Below are 24,365 nucleotides of genomic sequence, written 5' to 3' on the forward strand. Positions count from 1 at the left end.
TGTGACAATCAATACATATGCCGAATGCTTGGTAGTGACATGATATTTTGTCACACGAAATGTCATAAACACTGTTTGAAATGTTTGAGTCCAATCCAGATCAAAATAGATCATCTGTTGATGTTACTATTTCCAAATACAATTCACAGTTTCGAATTCTGCAGGAAATTTCCTGTTTCCTGATACCATCCACTATTATTTTAGACAAAGCTCAAGTGCTGAAAATTAGGCTTCATCGAAAATGTCGCCATTTTTGACACAGAACGAAATCGCGGTTTACAGCGTTATTTCATGTATGTTTTGAAATGTGAAATCGGATAATTACTGGGAGTATTGAATTTAAAAAATAACATATTAATGAACACTGATATCACTTTTACATGAAATCGCTAATGATAATTCTGAAACGTTGCCGATGAATCTAGAATCGGTTGGGATGTTTTCGAAAATACACTTACACGAACGCCGTAGAGCGCTTTCCGCCATATTGGATAGTGTTTACAAAATCACTTTTCGCGAAGGCCGGTATTGAGATGCCTATTACATCACGTATATTTCATATTTAGCTTCGAAAAGTGCATCACTGAATTCCCCATACTTTTTAGAATAAAATTACAACTGGTCTTTGTCACCAATACTAACTGTCCAGATAAAATGAGACGAAACACATTGGGTGTGAAAACAAACGCTGTGCTCGAAAGACTGCGCTGGTTCGAAATGTAAACAAAGACAATTTCCGATTTTACACTGCGTAGCATTTTCTGAAATTTTCCAACATTCATCCGTCTATTCATTGCTTGCAAAGGCTCAATACCTTTGGAATATGCATGGAAAGAGTATCGTACTAAGAAATAGGAAATTATAAATAGATACAATGCAATGATTTGATAATTCATAAGAAATTGTCAACGTTTCCGTGCAGCGTGACGCCATGACTGACGCAAATTCACGCAGAACGACAAGTGTAATTATCAGCATTTCTGGCTTCTTCTCTTACTTACAATGAAAACGATAAGAACATATAACAATACACAGATAGTCAGAATCATTCTGATTACTTACATGTCATATTTATGTACAAACGATCACTGAATCAATGAAAGGGTCCTCGCAAAATCCTGTGTATCCTTGTCAGCAAAGCCGCCATTTTGTAAGAAATAGGTCATCGGTAGTGATGTCATACGTCAACATTGTTGTACATATTAGGCAATTTCTTTGAGGTGAAGGTCGGTTGAACAAGAGTAAACACAATCGCCCAATCCTTCCGATTACACTGTCAGTATTATGATGTATATTTTGCGGATAGTTCAGATACTTTTTCATGAAACTGACCTCAGTATCTACATTTAGCCTTGTCCAATATCATATCATGCGTGCATATAGGGTTTACGGTGTTTTATTCTTTGAAAGTTTTTGATTGTTTGAATAATATTTACATAAGAAAATGACACATTACATACCTGTCAACTCTGACGCATTTGGCGTGAGTCTCACGCTTTATTGATAAATGTCACGCTCTCACGTCTCCAAATAATAATCTCACGCATATCTGGTAGCCAAAAATAATTTCAAAATTAATACGCATTTTCGTTCGTTTTTGCGTAAAGTTCAACATTGAAAGAACGCCTGAATGAACGAAGTACTACAACGATGTTTATGGGAATGATTCGGCTTATCATTATTAATTAGCATGCATCTTTTAGTGTCAAAATAATGCCACCAGAAGGCTCCAAATGCTCCTGAAAATCACTAAACTTCATTTTTGGGGGCGGGGGGCTTCGTCCCCAAAAGACCCCCCACCAGGGCGTCGCCCTCGACATGACCAGGGACCTCTGGCCCCTGGACCCCGGCTTATTTTCTTCAGTCTCACTCCAAACCATCTTTAGGGGTTGACAGCTCTGCATTTAGTGCAGTGCATTCTATTCTAAACCTTTACACAAGTGTTAGAAGATTGAACGTAGCCATAACTGCAATTACTTTAGTTCCTATGATGTACAATATTCAATGCATTTGAACTAATATTGCAGTTTGACATGAACAGGTTAATGAACGGCGATTTGATTAAACCTTATAAGTAAAACTGATAATATTTAATGAAAATGATTTATGTATGTTATGAAATGTATATGCAAACACATTTAAAGGAATTGTCTTGTTCTTTGCACATTTTTTTGTCGTTTTATAGAGAAAACCATGATGTATATTGATTGGCCAGGTGCTGTTTGTAGGAAACGTTTTATGATTCACTATCATTGTTTTCGATAATATAATCAATTCATATTCGATTTAAAAATATTGTGATGACAGGATATCAAACTCTAACTATATTTATACGAAAATTGTTTTAAAATATATAAACCGTGTCATGTCTTAATTTGAACATGTCTTACATCCATATTCTAATATATAGTACGTACTAGATCCATATATAAAAAGCTATCTTTTTTGCATCTTCCATTGCATACTTATGAAGAGAAATAGCAACATAATCATAAATAAAGAAAATTCTTATCCTAAACAAAATATTCGGGTTGTGAAATGTTATTTTTCATTTACGTTAAATTGATTCCAAACAGGTGCGCGTGTTGCTCATGATAAGATACACAGTCAAACTGTCTAATTGTTGATATATTCAGGACACTATTTAAATGGAAAAAACAGTCATTTTATGTTTTGTCTAAAGAGTGTTAATTCTGACAAAGAAGCCGAGACCTTTCACACAATTAATGGAAATTAGGTGAGATATATACTAATCAGCATACCAATGTCGTCTTTTTCCGACATCGCTAAATGCACAAAACAAGCAATGACGTCAACTAAAATGTTGTAATATTTTCAGCAATTTCATTACATTTGAAGATATGGCTAGTACTCTGGTAATAACGATGCAAAATTAGTCAAAATACACCTACACAAACAGGAGAATATGGGAATCTAAGAACTAACTTATGTATCGGATAGGGCCATCCAAATCATTATTACGTGCTTTCACATGTAGTACGTTGTCATCTTTTCTTATAATTGTGAAACTACCAAAGCGTATCCGCTCTTATTGGGGAACTTTGAATTCGAATAGTTTGGTTCACCGTGAACAAAAAATAACGAAAATATATCGTCCGTATCCACAACAAATACTCTCCATGTGACCTAAGTGACATTGACCTAGTGTTACGCATAACGGAGATATGCCCCCTTATCATTATACGTGTATGACCTCTCTGTCGTCGTTTGACGTCGTAGAAGAAAATCCATTTTTGACATTTATTGCGAGTCATTTTTAATGTTGAGCGCATAATGTTATGCATAACCCCATAAATCCAATTCATATACACTTATGTCATTCAGATATCATGCTGTATTTTCTTCGCTCACACTTTCCATAAAGATGCCAAAATAAAAAATTCGTAGCACAGTGCTTTTATTGGTGCGCGATAAAAAGCGTAGAAATTTACTGTTTTTTAACGCATAACAAAAATTTGGACAACATTTAGAAAGGTCTATTTCTCAAACCGCCGAGGTAGTTGCACTTATATTTATACCAACGATTAGGAAATTTAATATTCTACATTTCTGTGTGATTTTATAGCCTTACGTAGATCCGGGACCACGCGAGCGCAATTCTCGCACAACGTTCACTTGTCAAAGCGTGTGGAAATGTGCCCCTGAAAAAAACTCGGCATCAAGGGGGTTAATGATGAGACCCAAGACAATCTGGGTGCCGTTCCACTAACCAATCTTATCTAAGATCAATCTTAGCAAGTTACGCCATTTTTACAATCGTCTTAGAAAAAAGTTACACCCGTTCCACTAACCGATCTTAGGCCCATCGTAGCCGGTCCCGATCTTACGATCCGATCCAAGCTTAGATCGAGACTCTTTCGTGCAAGAGATAGAGGAATGCGAGGCACGAGTTATCTCCCTTTGCATAGTCTAGCAAACGATAGAAAGTAGTTTACGAAGTGAGTTTAGATTTACGCCGCACTCAGCAATAGTCCAGCTATATGGCGGCGGTCTGTAAATAATCTACCTAAGATGCATAGCGTTCACTAACATGAGCGTTCATGTTAGTGAACGCTATGTATCTTAGGTATAAATAATCGAGTCTGGACCAGATAATCCAATGATCAACAGCATGAGCATCGATCTGCGCAAATGGGAACCGAATACATGTGTCAACCAAGTCAGCGAGCCTGACCTCCCGATCCCGTTAGTGGCCTCTTACGACAGGCATGGGTTATTGAAGTTCAATATTCTAACCCGGGCCTTCATGGGTATTTTCCCAACCAAGTGTAAACGTGGAGAAAAAACTTAGAGCAAAATATTAGGGTAGTGAGCACCTTGGTTTCAGGTGCAAGTGCGTGTCAACGCTGGGTATCAAGCATAATATAATAATAATAAATGCATATTTATAGTGCGCCTATTCCACATCCTGGGGCATGCTCAAAGCGCTGTGTACAGATAATTTACTCGAGAATATTTACAGCCGTGATTATAAGTAATATACAGAGAACAGGTTTTAAGTCTGGACTTTAAATATGTCAATTGTGTCAGAGCTTTTAATATGTGCCTTAAACTTGTCAATCAGAATAAACAAGGCGTGACGAGGCCATAACGTATGTAGAATCTGTCAGTGGTCTTGAACAATACGCGGCCTGCCTTTAGAATCCCCCACCAAAAATGAACAGTGAAATCAAACATATTTGTATCTTTTTGCTTCAGAACATTGTTCACTTTACCGCTGTCCCTATTCTTAACCATGACGTTGCAATATTGTTGTACAAATGTGTTATACCGACAGGCTCGGTTGTGTTCCCATGACGACAGTGGTCAGACTGGCCTGACATTTGTAAGGCTTCAGTGCAGTGTTTGTTTACATCACAGAAATATACAAATTTCATTTCATGGGGGACTTTAGGGGACGCTCACGATGAGATGCTCGCTCTTATTTTGCACACAGAATAGGAAAGCTACCATTTTGGTTTCTCTACGATTGATTTTAGCTATCCTAAGCTGGTCATGAGCAACTTAGACTTTGAATCTTAACTTTACGATTGACTTGGGTAAGATTGGTTTGTGGAACGGTATGCCGATCATAACGTCACGCTAAGATTGGGATTTTTGGGGTTTACGATTGGCGTAGGGCTAAGATCGGTTAGTGGAACGGCACCCTGGATTTGAATTGATCTTCTGTCGTAGAGGAAACTAACAGGATCGGGTGGTCAGGTTCGCTGACTTGGATGACATGTCATCATATCCCAGCTGCGTAGATTAATGCTCATGCTGTTGATCACTGGATTGTCTGTTCCAGACTTGGTTATTTACAGAGTGTTTGAGTGTGGTGTTAAACAACCAGCCAACCAAACCAATCCAGCTTAATGATGACTACTAACCTGCTAACTATCCAACATTTTAAAACCAGATACACACTAAAATGCCCTTTATTTCACTGTATGGGTTTATTAACTTGCATTTTTTCACGATGTATTTACTGACAAACAATCTCAGCCCTGAGGTTTTGTTTTTACTTCTGGAAATAACACCCATAATGTCCATACTTGTGTGCATTATCACTGGTCACTCGTCCTCGGACATAGGTGATGGATGAATTTTTTTTACATATGCCTAAAAGAAACAAGGAAATTAGACAACTCAAAGTTTTGCGAAGGATCACCACCATAATCTGTATCTTGAAAAGATCATTGTTTAGTCTCCTGTCAGCCACTGTGCAGTCTTTGACTTTCCACTCACAGTACAGATTTCATCCCACTATAGAGAGTGTTAATGCGGGCACTGAAATAGAATGTACAGTGGAATCTGTCTATTACGTCCATTTGTCCGGATAATAAAGCAGTCTGGATTAGTCATCTCCAACAATAGAATCTCAAACTTTCGTCCTTCACCATTATAAGACACTGCCATGATGAGTTACCTCCGCCAAGAGAGTCCAGAATAGAGAGCAAGCTTTAATGATAAATTTAAAACAATTTTGCTGGGACTCAGAGAGTAGTCCGGATTATGTTTTCATCCCCAAGCATTGCAAGATGGGTGACAAACCTTCTGAGTGACAGTCGTGCAGAAAAAAAGTCCTCGGAAAAATAGTCCTATTTTGGAAAAGGAATTTTTTACAAAAGAATAAAAAGTATTTTTTAGTTTTTCATAGTTTGTCATAGCCTTTATTGACTTGCATGTATTGCATATTCGTACAACAAACGTTAAAATGTAATTTTCTGAATAAAATTGATATTTGATACTTATCCTGACTCATGCTCGTTTGCTTGTCTTCTTCTTCTTGCGAACATAGTGGAACACTTGTATCTCCTTATTGAACCTCCCTTCAATTTAAAATCACTAATTAGTACTCACCAAGAGTTGCTCCCCTTCCCACATGCTTCACTCTCTCCTGTTTAACGAGCCCAACACTTGAATTTACAGGGAAATCCAAAGTGTCATGTGGAGAGGATGGGAGGGCTTACCTCATGAGTCAGGATAAGTATAAAATATCAATTTTATTCAGAAAATTACATATTTTTCCTTATCCTGACTCATGCTCTTTTGCTTGTAGAATCTGACGGAATCGGAGGTGGGAACAGATACTTTGGATTTTAATTAGTGATTGTTATATGTAATAACCCCCTACGGGAACTTCATAATGGCACTGAATTAGGATAATTCCTGCTGCTATAATACATAAGTTGTACCAGCTGCCATAGATGGGGGTACTACAATATTAAGATAATATGATAATAATAATAATAATAATAAGGCGACTCCAAAGTGGAGAAGCAACCCAAATGTACATGTAACACAAGTACTGGGCTTAAGACTAATGTAGGCTTAAGATATACATAAATAGCAAAAACTCCGTAGAGTTGTAAGCTAGATAATACTGATATAGTATATACAGAAATAATCTCGTGAGACTATGTCTCATCCTCTGCGAGGAACTGTAAACTGCTGTGCGAGGACTAAGGGACCGAAATGGTGAATACCTGAGACGGTGGCGATATCTCTCTGATAGTGGTTAGCAAACACCATGTCCGATTGCCATAACGGTATTCAACGAGCCATTTCCGTGTAGAGCGAGTGTCGAAGCCAGTGCTCTAATTTCATGGGGATTAGATGCTCTTGGAGGGTCGAGTCCTGCAGCCTTGTAAGCTCGAAGTATGACAGTTCTGATCCATATCGATATTGTGGTACGAGAGACTTCGGTCTGAGCCGCTGTCGAAAGAGGGATGAATAACCGCTTGAGGTTTCATTGCCTTGTTTTGGATCGTTGTAGATACACTTTGAGTGCTCTCACTGGGCACAATGATAGGTCAAGCGTATCATGAGGTCCGAGGATCGAGGAAAGTGCAGGGACGTGGAAAATTCTGTCTGGTTGACCTGGCAGTTGATTCTTGGCGATAAAGTCCCATCTCAGTCCCATATGCACTGTGTTTTGATTGTCATCGAAACGTGATCTCTCGTAATCTAGAGAGTGTATTTCTGACATCCTGGCTGCCATTGCTAGGGATAGCAGGAACAGTGTTTTTTGCGTCAGAAATTCGAACGATGTTGATTCCAGTGGTTCATAAGCCTCACTTGTGAGGTGTTGGAACACTATATTTAGATCCCATGCTGGAGCGCGAAACCTCTGTTTCTGATCCTCCAATCGGAATGAACGAAGCAAGGCCAGTAACTCTGGTGTTTTCATTAGCTTGGCACCCGTCCTCATAGTTATCACTGAACTTAGTGCTGCGAGATATGTTGACAGTGTCGACCCTTTTAGACGTTTAGTTTGTCGTAGGTGACAAAGGTAGTCTGCCAATTGAGGATGTGTAGCATTTCTAGCTGTAAATCCATTTTTAGCAGTGTATATCTCAAAACTGTGTCACTTGTCACGATACAAGTTGCGTGTAGCATTGTGTAAAGCAAGCGTGACTGCTTTCGCCGCTCTGGCTGAGTAACCTCTTGTTTAAACACGCTTTAATACAGTCCATACGTGAAGTTGGAATGCTTCTGGGTTTTCGTGCGCTTATTTTGTGTGAGGATGAACTAGTAGATTCGTACACTCTGGTAGTTGCAGTAGAAGCAGTCCTAGGTCTTGTATGAGAATAGGAAATTCCTATTCTCGCTGGTCAAAAGGCGTGCCCCAAATAGTTGTTGGTCTCTCGTCTGACTGATTTCTGCAATACCCTAGGTATTAGAGCTGGTGGAGAACACGTAAGTGTTTAAGACCTAGGCAGGAGATGCTTCGCATGTCCGTTGCCCCCTGTGTTATCAGTTGAACCTTGTGGGGAAGAGATCTCTTCAAGGTTCAACCATCTCTTATATGATCTGTTTGAAGATCTCTGAATGTAGCATCCAGTCTGTTGAGAATGGCTGCGTTGGACACGATAGTGTACTGCTAACACATTCTTGGTTCTTGGAATGTGGCGTATTCTGCTATGGACAATCAGTTTGACTGTTATGCTGATCAACTGAAAGCAGAGGTCCAGAAGGTTCGCCAACTTTGTTGATCCTTCTGTGAATGTAGACCGTCACTGTGGAGGTGACTGTGTGTACCGTTAGATGAGCATTTATAAGAAAGCTGATCCGGTGGAGTTTGGCGTTTATCACTGCTTTCATTTCCAGCCTATGGAAGTGCAGATTGTGTCTGCTATGGTCCATATCACAGCTGACATATTGTTGTCAAGGTGTGCTCCCACTCTAGGAGAGATGCGTCCCCATAGAGATGCGTCTTGTACTGCAACTCCGCTAATTAGGTGCGTCTGCAACCCTCCTCACACGGAGTTCACCATATATTGATATGGGTTATAATCTGTCTGGATCGTCCGGTTGTACATTCATGAAGACCAGTAGTGGGCGTAATTATAATTCTCTTTGCATTTCATGTCTTGTGCTGACGTGCAAAACCCCCACAGTTTCTGCCACTTCGTAGTAAAAACGGAGAGAGTAGTGCTTGAGATACAAGAACTTGTATCTATGTCCTACGATCTTGACACCCTTACCGTGTCTGCAAGGAAATGAAGCGATGGCCGACTCTGTGACTGCCATCGTTGAAACTTTATGTAAAAATCGCCTGGCTGCCGTGCCCTCGTCTTTAATTTGACAGGGGAGGTCTCTAACCCCATGAAGGCCGCCAAATCAAGAAGGTCCAGTCTAACTGGACTGTAATGGAGGCGTTGCTCGCTCACTGACATGTTGTTGTCACTTGTAAGCCATTTCTTGATCTGTGGACCCGTGAAGATCCGGGGTAGAATAGGTCTTCAGCAACCCATGTGCTTGCCATAAAACGGCGACTATCTTGTCGTAAGAGGCGACTAAGGGGATCGGGTGGTCAGTTTCGCTGACTTGGTTGACACATGTCATCGGTTCCCAATTGCGCAGATCGATGCTCATGCTGTTGATCACTGGATTGTCTGGTCCAGACTCGATTATTTACAGACTGCAGCCATATAGCTGGAATATTGCTGAGTGCGGCGTAAAACTAAACTCACTCACTCACTTGATCTGTGAACTACGTCCGACCTATGCGCAGGGCGTTGTCCCTCGTGGTCCAATCAAAACAAAGCATTTTGATTCTTTATTGCGCTCTTCATCTGTTGACAGTCTCTGAAGATAGCGCCGTCCTTCGCGTACACTATAAGTAACGTTCTGTACTGCGACGTCTCTTGCCTTGTGGATGTCTGTGCGCAGGCTCAGTGATGACATGTAGCGTTCTGTTGATAATGTAAATACTGTGGCATTTCTGCGTTGTAGATGGCCTGTGTAAATGCCTTCGCGCAGGCTTGTAGATGGCATGTGGCGTACAGTTGATAGACGAAGTACTGCGATGTCTCTGCTTCGCTGGAGACCTGGTGGAAATCGGCGAGGAGATCGACGTGGTGAATAGCCCGATGAACTGTGCTTGTAGGTCCTAGTGAATCCCTCGACGATCTATAGGACAAAGTTGTCTTGTAAACTGTAGCTGACGTCCTTCACGAAGGCCTTCGCGAAGGCTCATCTGAGTCCGTACTTGGAGAGTGGCGACTGGTCCTTCGCGAATGCCTTCGCGAACGCTGGCCGTCTAATTCTGTATCCAGGGTTGGAAGAATTCTCCTTGGCGAATGCCTTCGCAAACGCTGATTCCGCATCTGGGGGATGGCGACTGGTCCTTCGCGAACGCTGGTCGTCTGATTCTTTCTTCTTCGCGAATGCATTCGCGAACGCTGATTCCACATCTGGGGAATGTCAACTGGTCCTTTGCGAAAGCCTTCGCGAACGCTGGTGGTCCGATTCTGTATCCGGGGATGGCGATTCCTCCTTCGCGAACGCCTTCGTGAATGCTGATCGTCCGTGTCCGCCGCAGGGGATGGTTGAGTCGACCTTCGCTAGGCTGGTCTGTAGTGAAGATCTGCTGCCAGATGTCACGTTGATGAAGGGTCCCTCGGTGACGACGTCTGCGTTGGAACCTTCGCGAAGGCTCGTTGTGGGCTGTGACTTCTTCTCCAGGCCGTAAAGGTGATCATCTTCTGCATAACGTCCCCCAGTTTGAAGGTCTGCGGTGGTAGTAGCGCTGCCCTTTCTGCATTGATAGCGACATGGTCTACAGCCCGTTCATCTGTTGTCATCGTAGATACCTCGGGTACCGTGGAGATCTGCGCTGAAGTCACCGAAGGTGACTGGTCGTTACTTGTGATGAACCTCTGGGAAGATGATCGGCTGATCATCGGAGAGTCCCTGTACCGTCAACAGAACAATCTCGGCAGAGAAACTTCTTGTAGTCTGCGCAGACGTCCCCGTAGAATTGTCGTCATCTAAGGGGTGAGTAGCCTTCTCTGGGTAGAGGATGCTGTCTATACATCGTCTGCAAAGTTGTAGACGCTGCCCTATCTGCGTTGGTGGTGAAGGGACCCATGGGAAGATCATCAGTCATCAGCGTTGATACATCGGGCTGATTCTGGATCTGCCCTGACATCACTGTAGCTGATACCGGTCGTCTCTTGAGATGAACCTCGGGAATGATGAGCGGCTGCCCTGTTCTGCGACGGGAACAATCTCGGCTGAGAAAGTTCGTGCGGTCTGCGCTGGCTTCCCCTTGGTGGTAGACGCTGCCCTGGGGGTGCGGATTCTGCGCTGAAATGTAGATGCCCTCTTAGTCTAGACTGCGATGACGGGATGTCTGGTGATGCAGATCGCTTCTTGGAGCTCCAGTTGAACACCAGACGGGGAGGGGATCATCCGACAGCAGAATTCAGCCGCATAACCATGCCTATCTGCTGCGCGTCTCAAAACACAAAGTAAATATTTGTTAGATAAATTGTTACAGCAACTGCAACGTGAAATAATGAACATGATACAGTACAGCTAGGGCATATTAAATGCGGATCAGCAGCAGAAAAAACGTAACCTGCAAACAGTACAGATTTTCATCAACGTAAACTACTGAACAATCACGGCGTCCCGTGAATAAACAGCAGTAAATACGAATAATTATCAAAACATATTGTTGAAGGATACTAGGTAAACCTCTATAAGGGATTTGTAGAGGTAATTAAATAAAAATAATCAAAGAATATAGTGCCGTAGGGAGACACAGGCGCTCTCACATCTTGCTCACTGGGCAAAGAAGGAGAGAGTGAAGCATGTGGGAAGAGGTGGCGCCGTCTTTCCCGCGCAATCGGGAAAGGGGAGCAACTCTTGGTGAGTACTAATTAGTGATTTTACATTGAAGGGAGCTTCAATTAGGGAGATACAAGTGTTCCACTAAGTTCGCAAGAAGAAGAAGACAAGCAAAAGAGCATGAGTCAAGATAAGGAAAAATTAGACAAAATAGAGGTTTTCAGCTTTATTCCTACTACAGAATACTGATGAATATTAATGTCTACTGACTGTTCATTGGATTGTTTACTGCCACGTTGACAACAACCAAACAAGCATATCATCAATCTCCATCCCCTGAAGAGTTTTGGGAGATCAAAGTTGGTATATCATGGAATCCAGTTAGGATTTCAATTCAATAGATAACACATCTACTAGTATATGTTGTTCCTATACCAAAGTAATTGGTACTGGTGGCTGTGTATTGTGCTTCTATCCTCCTTGCCACAATAATTTAGTTAAGCTCATTCAGTATATGTGCTTAGTACAGATCTTACTGTCGCATTCTGCAGGTCATTTCTGAGAGTGGTAGCACTCTCAAAGTGATGGTCTCTTGCTTCAGTAGAAACTTGTCTTCCCCTGGGCTGGTGGAATGCTGTCAATCCACCTGCTGGGCAGCTGATCAAATTGTCTGCCTAATTCTTTAGTGGTCAAATAATGCTGAAGGGGCAGAAGTGCATTCGTTAATTGCGAACACGACTACTTACCTTTGTCAGATGGATTGACTTTTTTAACAAATCCAGATCCTTACCAAACTTTGAGAAGTACTTTACATGGATTTGAGAGAAATGAAAGAGACAAAGGAATACCTAGTTTGTCGTTTGTATCCTTTCCCCTGCCTTTTCGACCTGTAAGAAAAGTACAATGATTTAGATAAAGCCCATCCATATTTCAGTCGACAAGATGTATGCCAGCTTACAATTTATCATGAGTAACAATCAAGACGTTTCTGAACATTGTGACCAGTGAAGGTCCGGGTTAGAATGGATCTTCAGTAACCCATGCTTGTCGTAAGAGGCGACTAACGGGATCGGGTGGTCAGGCTCGCTAGCTTGGTTGACACATGTCATCGGTTCCCAACTGCGCAGATCGATGCTCATGCTGTTGATCACTGGATTGTCTGGTCCAGACTTGATTATTTATAGACCGCCTCCATACAGCTGGAATATTGCTGAGTGCGGTGTAAAACTAAACTCACTCACTCACTCTAAACATTGATACATGGCAATCGGGCATACTGTGTTCACCTTCAGAATACTTACAAATATTTCTGAGGCATAATTGTCAAGCGCGTTTAACTGGTCAATGCCTTCAGAAAGTTCTATTTCTCTAACTTTAAAATATATTTACAACCACTCTGGATGTATGAGACCACTTTGAGAACATATATTAATAATCATAATGCTCCATGCATAATTAAGAATTAAAACATATTTTCTGAAAAAGGCATTTAATTGAAATGGGATATATACACTTTAAAAATGACTTTCAGCTTATACTAAATGTCAATGTGAGACACGGGTGATACGGATGACATGTATAAGGTTTCATTGAAACAAACAATTTGTTCTTTATTTGCCATAGTGCCATATGGTTCCAACACAAATTAAGTTCTTCATAACTCAAGCTTCTACAAATTCTTTTTGATAAACACTTACGTAATTCTTTCAGTATCTTCACCTGAAATGCAAGTAAATGAAATGCATTTAAGGATTGTGTCATATCACATGCCATTTGATTTGCCATTATTGTTTTAATATTCTTATCAGCATATCGTTCACACAACACAGAAACTGTTTTTAATATCCATGCATCAGAAATAATATATTCAATATATCCTTAAAAAACACATTTGTGAACTTATGACAGCAAAGTTTATAAGCAGTAAGTGCCTCCCTTCAGATGCCTTGTGGTTCATCACAAAAGGATTTTTACTTGATAGGACTTCTAACTTAAAGGTCACATGCAACGTAAAACACAACTTTGCAGATTCTGATAACTTTCGGTATGGACTTACCCGAAACAAATCATCAAAAATGCAAATTCAACATATAAAGTTGAAAAATAACGCGATGAAAAAAAACGCGCGAAATCAGAGTTCAAACGTTTCACTAATTTTCCCCAGACTTTTCTGGGGAATACGTGTTTCAACAGCTGGGCTGCGCTCATAGCACATGTGCAGTGAAATAGGTTCGCGCAACTTGGAAGCTGGCTGTCTGGTGAAGGCTTTGGTGTGAGCTATTTTCATAATATTTTGTTGATATCTCACAGGCTCGAGCTTTTTTATATGTTATGACAGTAAATAAACTGTTTACTAGTATATAATTTCAATTGTCTATTTCACCACACGTTCTTCTTACCGAGTCACTTTCTCAGTTTGATACTTAAAAGCAATGTCATTATTTAGCGTTGACACAATTTCTAACTGTGATATAGATATGTCGTTGTCACAGACAAAACTCAATGTCTTGTTTTAATGACACCTGTGTGTCTGCCTGCTTGTCTGCTAATGACAATATTCAATACACAACTGCGATCACTGACCACATGTAATTTGAACTTAACACCAATCAGGCTATACACCATAAACAAAATGCATTGATTTATGGCCCGAGTTCGGTCTCTGTCAAATTATGTAATTACACAGACAGGCAGGTGTGATACTTGAACACATGGCATGTTATGATGTCTGTTGACTGCAAATTGTGATACACAAAAAATGAGCATGTATTTACAAAACCCAACATCTCTCTATATATATACACACAGTGAGCCGTGAAGGCGGCATCTGTTAATGAACCAGCCGTTACACTTGAGTGCACACCCACCCGCTTTGACTGGGTTCGGTATCCCGGCTGCTTCGTTTCAAGGAAGGTAAACCCAAGTACAAAACATTGCACTTTTGATTTGCGAATAAATACGCTTATAATTTTGTTTATATGTTTTTTCATAATCAGCAATGCATATTATATGTCATGAAGAAGTGATAATTGTGTTTTAATTATGTTTGATTTTTTGGTTGCATGTGACCTTTAAAATAAAACCATAGCTATCTTAGCATATCCATAAATTCTCACACCATAAAATCTTTAAAATCATCCAATATATAAGAGTACGGATGCATTTAGAAGTTTGGTTATTTGAGGTAGTGACGTTTGACTGCCTTGCACATGCTCATCTACTCCTTTTTTCATTACTGAATGAGGGTGGTCGTGTGCCATGTACATATTAGTTTCAAGTCATTTAACAGGTATGTGGATATCTGTACCATTGAATGCATTTTCTATCAACAGGGCTGACTTTGAAATTGAAACAAGCATTATCACTAAGGTGACATACTCCCCCACCACAAATTATCAAATCAAACTTATATAAAGTAATGAAAGTTTAATATGAAGTTAAATGTCAACAAAAAACATGACCAGTCAACCCCTCTTGATATCTTGCTCTTTAGTTGTTCAAACACATTCATATTTTCAAGACTGACTTTGACCTTGACATGAATGTCATAGTGTATGAAATATGTAAAACTAGTACTAAAGAAATTGCTTATTGAAAAACATTCAAGGGAAGTCTTGAAAGTCTATGAAGAAAATCCAGTGAACAGTTCTTGAAATATCTTGCTGACAATTCAGGTTAACATGCTGAAATCCTAGTCGTGTCGTCGTGACCCTAAAAATTATGTGAAGTTCAACAAAATTGACTGGGCCCTAGGCCTTCCCTAGATGAAGCCTGGTGTCAAATATGAAGAAAATCCAGTGAATTTTTTTTGCGATATCTTGCTGACTATCTCAACATGCAATTTAACATGCTGAAATCTTCAAAGTGTCTCTGTGACCTTGAAAATTAAGTGAAGGTCACCAAAAGCGACTGGGCCCTGCGCCTTCTCTGGATAAAGCTTGGTGTCAAATATGAAGAAACTCCAGTGAATGGTTCTTGAGGTATCTCGCTGACAAGCATAACATGTAGGTTAACATGCTAAAATCTTCAAAGTGTCTCTGTGACCTTGAAAATTAAGTGAAGGTCACCAAAATTTACTGGGCCCTGTGCCTTCCCTAGATACAGCTTGGGGTTGAATATGAGGACAATCCAGTGAAGGGTTCTTGAGATAACTTAACATGCAGGTAAAACGTTAAAGTCCCCTCGTGGGCTTTTCTTATACTGTGATGAACTTAGGTACCAAATATGAAAAGAATTTAGTGAACGGTTCTTAAGATATTCCAATTCATACGTACGTACCGACGGGAGCCTAATGCTATATCCCCCGCTTAGCTAAATAACTTATCTAAATCATTATAAGTTTCTATTTTCTCAATGACAGAATTATTACATGTTTGAAAATTTTAATTGATTTCATGTATGAGGGAAAGAAAAGGGTAGGTATGAATGTGAGTATGTGATATTAGCCTGAGCTGTTATTGATCACATCAATGGTTTTGTACTGATAAAAGATATATCTATTTGCAGTTACTGTAACTTTGACAAAGCATATTGTTTACACAAAAGAAGAAGAACAAATACTAACTTATCACAGGGCACATGCCGATATTCTAATACCAAACATCCTCATATGGCATGCAGCCTATGAGACACTAAATTTCATTAAAACTATTCTTAAGTTAAATATGTAAAACTATCAAAATCTCAATAATGAATAAACAACAAACATATTTTCAACCGTATTATTTTCAAAACAAACTGGTCAAAATTAATGTCAGTGATAATAACCATCTTTATTGTGTGATGTGAACGTCTGATCACCCATTCACATAATCGTATTATCTTTACCTCTTTTTCCTCTGCGCCGAACAATCATCACCACGACTACTATCACCACAAGTATCAGTACACCAGCAACTCCACCTGCAACGCCACCAATTAAGCCTGCTGGAGGTCCAGGAGCTGCTTGAAACAAACACAACATGAATGGGGAATATTGTTTGCAATGTAACATGCACGTATGTAAAAGTTTGATAGCTTACCATTACTATACTTTCAGTGGCTGAGAATGGAATTCAAAGTCTTTTGTCCTGCTTCTAAGACACATAATCATCCCATCTAAACAAACTATAAAACCCTTAATGTCCCTAAAAAATCTGCAATCCAGTGGAAACCGAGAAAAAAAAAAATGACAATAATCTGTAAATAGCAAAAGGCACCACCTTAGGTTATGTTTGACATATCTACCAATTTTGGTTAAAAAATATCGAACGGTCTTTGAGTTATGCTCCGACAAAATGATTACGGACGGACGGACGGACGAGGCGACGACTATATCCCACCGCATTACATGCCGGTGGGATAAAAATCTGCAATCTAGTGATTATAACTTAAAGTGGCCAAATGGAAGCTGAAAACATTCGTTTGGTATCCATCAGAAGCCAAATGGTTTGCTCTTCTGTGGCATCTCAAGAATGTTCTGACACTTGTAATTTTCATTACAAAGCTAAAAAACTGTTATAAATCTCTAAATAACAGTGTATAATATTAGCTTTAAGTGAAAACTAACATTATAGTTACTGAAGCCAAGGACACATCTGCGAGTGAGTGAGGTAAAATTTAAAGTAACATCAGAAGTATTTCATCTGTATCGTGACTATAAAAAGCTATATACTTATAACAATATACAATACAAATACCTGTCCACCGAGTAGGGCTGTGCAATATTACTGGTAAACCGGTATATACCAGTACACTATCTCGCGATACGATTATTACGATATGGTTCAGATTCTGCAATATATTAGGTCACCCAGAGTTAGCCCCCCTTTGAATTTATATGCCCTTGACTTCCAGGGCAACAATATGTCTTCTAAAAGAGCCAAATATACTTGTTTCTGTTGGTTTCATGTAACACTTTACAAGTAGAAGTATATTTTTAAGTGGCTCCAAAAGAGCCAATTCTACAAAGTTTTGTGGGTTTCCATGGTTTCATATGTGACATTTGGGAGGAATTCAGTGGCCTCAAATGGGCCACTGTTTTATTTGGACTTATTAGTAGAGCCTCTGGCTCTGAGTGACCATTTCACAATTCAAATTATTTTATTATGTTTGTTTGTTTCATAATGGGACATATGCTATCAATGTATAATAAAGACCTAAGACCTATAAATTTTGTAGGACTGTATAATGACATTCTAGTCAAGGATCTTAGTCAAAGTAGTTCACCTAAGTCATGTTTTTGTTTCATTTTGCCATAGTTCATGTTAACACATGTTTATATTGGAGTTGAAACTGAATTAATCACTGACAAGCAGTAACAATAATTGCATCCTGCATTGAAGAGCATTCTGTTGAAGCAAACAACCCTGACCATGAAAATCAAGTTATACTATTACCTTTATCATTATGTTCGCAAAACTTTGTTGCAATACTTCAATTAAATATTTCACATTAAAGCTCTTTATCATGCCATTTATCTCTAAACCAGTGGCATACAGCCATACACGATGTGGACGGGGAGCCTGAAAGTATGGTGTAACAGCAACTAATAAGATGATGTTGCACTCAGATTGCTTTATGAATTTATTATGTACGCACTTGGGCAGAAACCTTCCAGACAATATATCACAATATGTATTGCAATATCTCTTAAGTTATTGCAATATATCGCAATATGAAAATCAGGGCAATATCCAGCCCTACCACAGAGGACAGCTGAAATCTACAATATCACATATAGAGATTTAAAACTTGCATGTAAGTTTAAAATGATGTCACAAGTGAAGACACGTCATTATAAAAACAGGCTACAGATCACCAACAGCTGAAGGTAGATCATCATACTAGGGACCATGGGGATTTACAGTACTTTTGTACCTGCATGGACTCTATCTGGATTTACACCATCCTTTCAGGTGTTGGTGATTGTGGTCAAATTTAGCTATCACTTGAAGCACAGGCAAATTGTAGCGCAAATAGGGTTGTGCAACAAAGGGAAAATGACCAGTCTTTCCATATGCTAGGTTGGCAACATGCTTCCCTCGATTCGGTTTGAAAAATATTTTTAATATCAAAATAAAATATCGCCACCATCAAAAGTAGAGACCCGTTTCCTCACAGAGTTGTGCTCTCAGATTCCCAACCTCATATTTACTAATTACTCACGTACAGTATATTTAATTCAACATTTTAAGCGCCACTCACGGCATGTCAAATCGTTCTTCGCCTCCATTACCCCTGCCAGCTTCCGGTTATTATTATTGTCAGGCAACTGTATCATGACATCCCTACAATTTATATGCCGGTAATATTACATCAAAATTTATCAATTAATTCTACTTCCTGTAGAAAATATTGATCCCTCATGATGGAAATAAAATGACACAGTCAAGCAGGACATGCTTCACTTTGATTCTCTCATGACAAGGGATACAATACAGAGGATCCGCCCATTTACTAATTGCTATTGCCAATACAGCATCATCTTATGATGACCTCTTCATATTTAGACTGACAGCCCAAGTAGGTGTAAAAAATATAGGGTTTTATTGCATTTAATCTATTGATACCAACTTGCGTGTACCACTTCATTTCCATTAGAATATAACTTCTAATAACCGGTTTTTAGTCGCAGATAAGAATCAGCCACTGTGTTACCCTAAATTCCAAAATGGTAACCAACCAAGACACAATGTCATATTTGCCAGAAGCAAGATCATTTTGTTATTTGAGAATTTCTACTGAAAAGGGATGTTTATTTGACATATTTATAATATGAAAGCAAGAAAGAGAAACTGAAAATATTATGTATTGCTAATATTTAGACTGTTTATTGATATATTTAAGAGATAACATGGCATGTGCATTGGATGTAAAATTTAACTGTTATCTAGTAATCTTGATGAGATTTTTCTGGACATAATGGTAGTAGAACTAGCAACTGCACCACATCCTTGGATCAATATGTGAAGATGATTTGTCCGTATAATAAGAGTGTCTTAATTGATTGTATTTTTGTATGCAGATTAGTTCGTTAATTTCAGATTTCTTAAATTTTGCTTATGTAAGATCGACCTGTGCTCTCATAATTAAATATATCCTAAATCTTATCCATACTCAATTAATGGCAAGGCTCCATATTTTACATGGAATGCAAATGATTTGGGCCCCAATGGCCACTAACTTGAAACTAAGTGAGTGAGTGAGTTAAGTTTTATGCAGCACTCAGCAATATTCCAGCTATATGGCAGCGGTCTGTAAATAATTGAGTCTGGACAAGACCATCCAGTGATCAACAGCATGAGCATCGATTTTCGCAATTGGGAACCGATGACTTGTGTCAACCAAGTCAGCGAGCCTCGGACCCTGACCACCCGATCCTGTTAGTCGCCACTTACGACAAGCATGGGTTACTGAAGACCTACTCTACCCCGGATCTTCACGGGTCACTTGAAACTAAACTGGGAATAAATAGCCCTCACATCATATGCGTTCAAGAAACTCACTTCTCCACCAAATCAAAATTCACCCAATCCCATTTTAAAACTGTAAGTCTAGAGAGAGAAATTCAACACAATTTATCTAAGTTCAAATGTCTCTAAACATAGAAAAAAAACTATGAAATACAAAAACAAAATATGAGATGCACACCTTTAGAGTCTCTATAAAAGACATATGTAAGCTAAATGAGTTTTGGGCAGTGGTTTTTGAGAAGTGGATAAAGTACATCCTGTGTTGTATGGGACCAAATTCAACTAAGTTCAAACATCTGTAGAAGTGACAAAAGTAAGAAATTGGACGAACAAGGTATGAGATACACACCATTAGAGTCCCAATAAAACACACGTAGAAGCTCAATCAATTCTGTTGAGCAGCTTTTGAGGAGAAGTGGATAGACTTCATCCCCTATAACACTATATTCAGAGGGAAATTCAACAAAATTTATCTAAGTTCAAACGGCATTAAAATTGGAAAAATAAATAAAATACAAAATCAAAATATGAGATGCACGCCTTTAGACTCCCTATAAAGCACATGTGTAATCTAAATGAATTCCATAAAGTAGTTTTTGAGGAGAAGTGGATAACGTACACCCCCCTGTTGGATGGAACCAACACTGACTGAATAGAACAAAATTCAACTAAGTTCAAACATCTGTAAAGTGACAAAATTAAGAAATTGCATTAAAAAATTATGAAATGCACACCTTTAGAGTCCCTACAAAAGACATGTAGAAGTTTATTCAATTCTGTTGAGCAGTTTTTGTGAAGAAGTGGATAGACTTCATCCCCTATTACACTATCATCATAGAGAAATTCAGCAAAATGTACCTAAGTTCAAATGTTTCTAAACTTACAAAATAAACCAATAAAATAATAAAACAAAATATGAGATGCACACCATTAGAGTCCCAAGAAATCCCATGTATAAGTTAATTCCACAGAGCGGTTATGGTAGAGAAGTGGATAGAATACATTCCCTGTTTCGGATGGACGGACACCGAGAGTAACCCTATATGCCCCTGCCATATATGGCGGGGGCATAAAAATCTCTAATAGCAAAAAGTAGCAATTGACAACCTGGCTTTTGCTTGAGCAGTTTCATGAAAGAATACTTATTAATCTTTTGATATATAGTCCGGACAAACACACAAGAGATATGGCCCTGAGTCAAAGTCAAACCTGTTGCCATGGAAACAGGAAGCAAATTCATTTTCTTAACATTCCTAAATATTAAAAGGCACTACTTCTGTCCTTGGTTTCAATGAAAATCAAGGAAAATAAAAAATCTACAAAATCTACAAAAAGCAAAAAGCACCACTTCAGGATCTATTTGAAACATCTGCAAAGTTTGGTTGATAGTGAGCAGTTTTTTAGTTATGCTATGGAAACAAAATAATTATGGATGGAAGGAAGGTTGGACAGACAGACAAGGTATTCACTATGTCCCCATGAATTACATGCTGGGGGAATAAAAATCGTCCAAAGGAGGCAAATTAAGTACCAATATTCAAATTCTAAACTAAAATAACAAAATCTATTCAACTGTCCCTCTAAAAACTTAAAAAAACTATCATAAATCTAAAACTTTTGCATGTGAGATAACCAAATTATTAACAGGTCATACAAAATTGAATTCCCATCTACATGATATATAAAACACCAAATTCACAAATGTGTACACTGCGACAAAACAGAAACATGTCCTACCACACTGCATACACTACCAACAACACAGAATGGTGCTCCAGGGTTCCCTGGACACTAACACACACCTAACACTACAAACACTCATAGGTCCACTAAATAACACACAGACCATCAAAGCCTTTGGTATATTTCTTAAAAAAACTGGCATTCTTGGTCTCACATAATCCCACAAACTAATATAAGAAAACAACCAAAACACATTTATAAACTCAAAAAAACAAATACCAACCAAACCACCCCATAGTTCAGCTGCCGTTACCACTTCTGGAAATTACCAAATTCAAAATACATACAAAAATTAACTATGCTTCCCTATCGCTCCCTTCAGGTTGCCACATGTTTCAGTTAAATCATGCCTTTCTATTTTGAACCTTCCATGACCCCTCACTGATATGACATATGAACTTAACTCTTTTAAGCTCCTTGTAAGAGAAAAGAACCATTTTCATTACACAGAAAACTTTGCTAAGCTTACGTATAACTTTCTTCTCTGTACGTCCAGTCACATGTTCAGTGTAGCTGCTGTTTCCAAACTTGTTCCTGGCGACAATCCTCACATAGTACAGTGTGTCAGAGTTGAGATCATTGATGGGTGATGTCATATAATTCCCACTCCCTGTCTCCGTATGACTCCCTGCTGTCTTCCAGTCCTTCTTGTCTGTGCTGTACTCTACAGTGAATGTCTGATTAGCTCCACCATTGAACTCCTCCTTCCAGGAAACATGTAGAGTGAAGGGGCCTTCTGGGGAGACACTGACGTTTGTTGGGGTACTTGGTGGTCCTGGAGAAAATTGACTGTAGATTTAAGATTTTGGCATGTATACAGTTCTGTTAAAACAATTAGTATAAAGGAGGGAGTGAGTGAGTTCAGTCTTACGCCGCTCTAAGCATTATTCCAGCTATATGGCAGCGGTCTGTAAATAATCAAATCTGAGCCAGAAAATCCAGTGATCAACAGCATGAGCATCGATCTATGCACTTTGGAACCGAAGACGTGTCAACCAAGTCAGTGAGCCTGACCACCCGATCCTGTTACGACAAGCATGGGTTAGTGAAGATCAATTCTAACCCGGATCTAATGGATATAAGTATAAAGAACCAACTGATAGTTTATTGCAAATAAGCACTAAAATATAATCATCAAACATTATAATCACATTTCTTTTTGGTTTACATAAGGTTGAAAAGGTTTTCAGGTAGCAGTCACATTACAGATTTTTTCTGATATCATCACCCTCCTTCATGCCAGCCAACTTCACGACTTCTGCTCAATCAGACAAAAACTGCATATTCCTGAATTTGAAATTTGCAAACATGGCAAATGATGCTTAGATTTAAAGGGACTCTGATGCAATTTCCGTGGGCTGGTTGTTACCTTTTTATTGTTTTTCTCCCTCGACTACTTGGATGATATCCCAGAATTCTTGACAAGGTAGCAATCTCTGTAGTATGAGGCACGGGCCCTTGTGTCTTTGCGAGGATTAATGATTACAAAACTATTGCTTTTGAGATGACCCCCGACTCGAAATGCTTCACAGTACAATACATTATGACAAGACCAGACACTTTGGTGCACCCCAGCTGACTGCTTTGCCGATCGCTATGCTACCATCACATGCAATCGATGAAAACTTAATATAAACATAATCATGGATGATTGGCCTGTCGAGCACCGCTCATGACACCTACCAGCTCTTTGTTGTTATTTCTGCAAGTCGATTGAAACCCGAATTTGACACTCAACTAAACAATCTTGACACAATTGGCTGACAATATATCCGCACAAAACGGGGGTGTGGTCGAAGCAAGCCCTCTGGTTGGTCAACGCTGCTAAATCTCCACATTCTGTATAAATTCTGGGGAATTTTTACTTTCATCGACTGATTGATTGGAAGAAATGTCAGATTTTTTTTCTGGCAATGTCATCTCAAAAGAAAGCATCATTTGTAAATGTCTCTTTAACATACATCAACCAACCAGAGGGCTTGCTTCGACCACACCCCTGTTTTGTGCGGATATATCGTCAGCCATTTGTGTCAAGATCGTTTAGTTGAGGGTCAAAATCGTGTCCGGCCTTGTCATAATGTATTAAACTGTGAAGCATTTCGAGTTGGGGGTTATCTCCAAATTTGTATATAATTTATAAAATCTTTAATCCTCGCAAAGACATGAGAGCCTGTGGTATCATTACATTGCCCAACAAGGTTGAAATAAAGTTTCATCTTGGTATTAATTAGATAATGTAGTCTTCTTTTGTACCCATTAATGTTTCCATCTTCATTATCATGATAACAAGAAGACAAATATCCCCCGCAATGGCAAAATACTCTTCATGATTATGTCTACGAGTTATGATTATGTCAAATATTTAGGTGTATATATAGAAAAGTGGAAGGAGAGTATTGAAAGGTTTTTAAGTTCTGCTCCAGAAAGGAGCACTATCACCAATTTCAGTCTATGTCAAACTTGTTGCCAAGGAAAAGCCAAAAATATTTTATTCAGAATTCCAAAACTACCAAAAGGCACAAGTACACCACCAGATCTATCTATTTGCCAAGTTTGGTGACGAAATAGTGAACGGTTTTAGAGTTC

At 39.1% G+C, this 24,365-nt stretch overlaps 1 protein-coding gene across 1 annotated transcript in view; it reads right to left on the reverse strand.

Annotated features, from left to right (window-relative positions):
* The window catches only part of LOC124260220 (titin-like), a 129,468-nt gene that overhangs the window by 51,228 nt on the left and 53,875 nt on the right, over window positions 1-24,365 (reverse strand). The window contains exons 5-8 of the mRNA XM_046694479.1: window positions 22,249-22,554; window positions 16,411-16,527; window positions 13,281-13,302; window positions 12,432-12,470 (exon numbers count right to left, since the gene is read on the reverse strand). Coding sequence (XP_046550435.1) covers window positions 12,432-12,470; window positions 13,281-13,302; window positions 16,411-16,527; window positions 22,249-22,554 — 484 coding nt within the window. The remainder of the gene's footprint in view (window positions 1-12,431; window positions 12,471-13,280; window positions 13,303-16,410; window positions 16,528-22,248; window positions 22,555-24,365) is intronic.

This window comes from Haliotis rubra, unplaced genomic scaffold (assembly GCF_003918875.1).
Source record: "Haliotis rubra isolate DU_JTF1 unplaced genomic scaffold, ASM391887v1 Scf755, whole genome shotgun sequence".
In the NCBI taxonomy this organism is placed as follows: Eukaryota; Metazoa; Mollusca; class Gastropoda; order Lepetellida; family Haliotidae; genus Haliotis; species Haliotis rubra.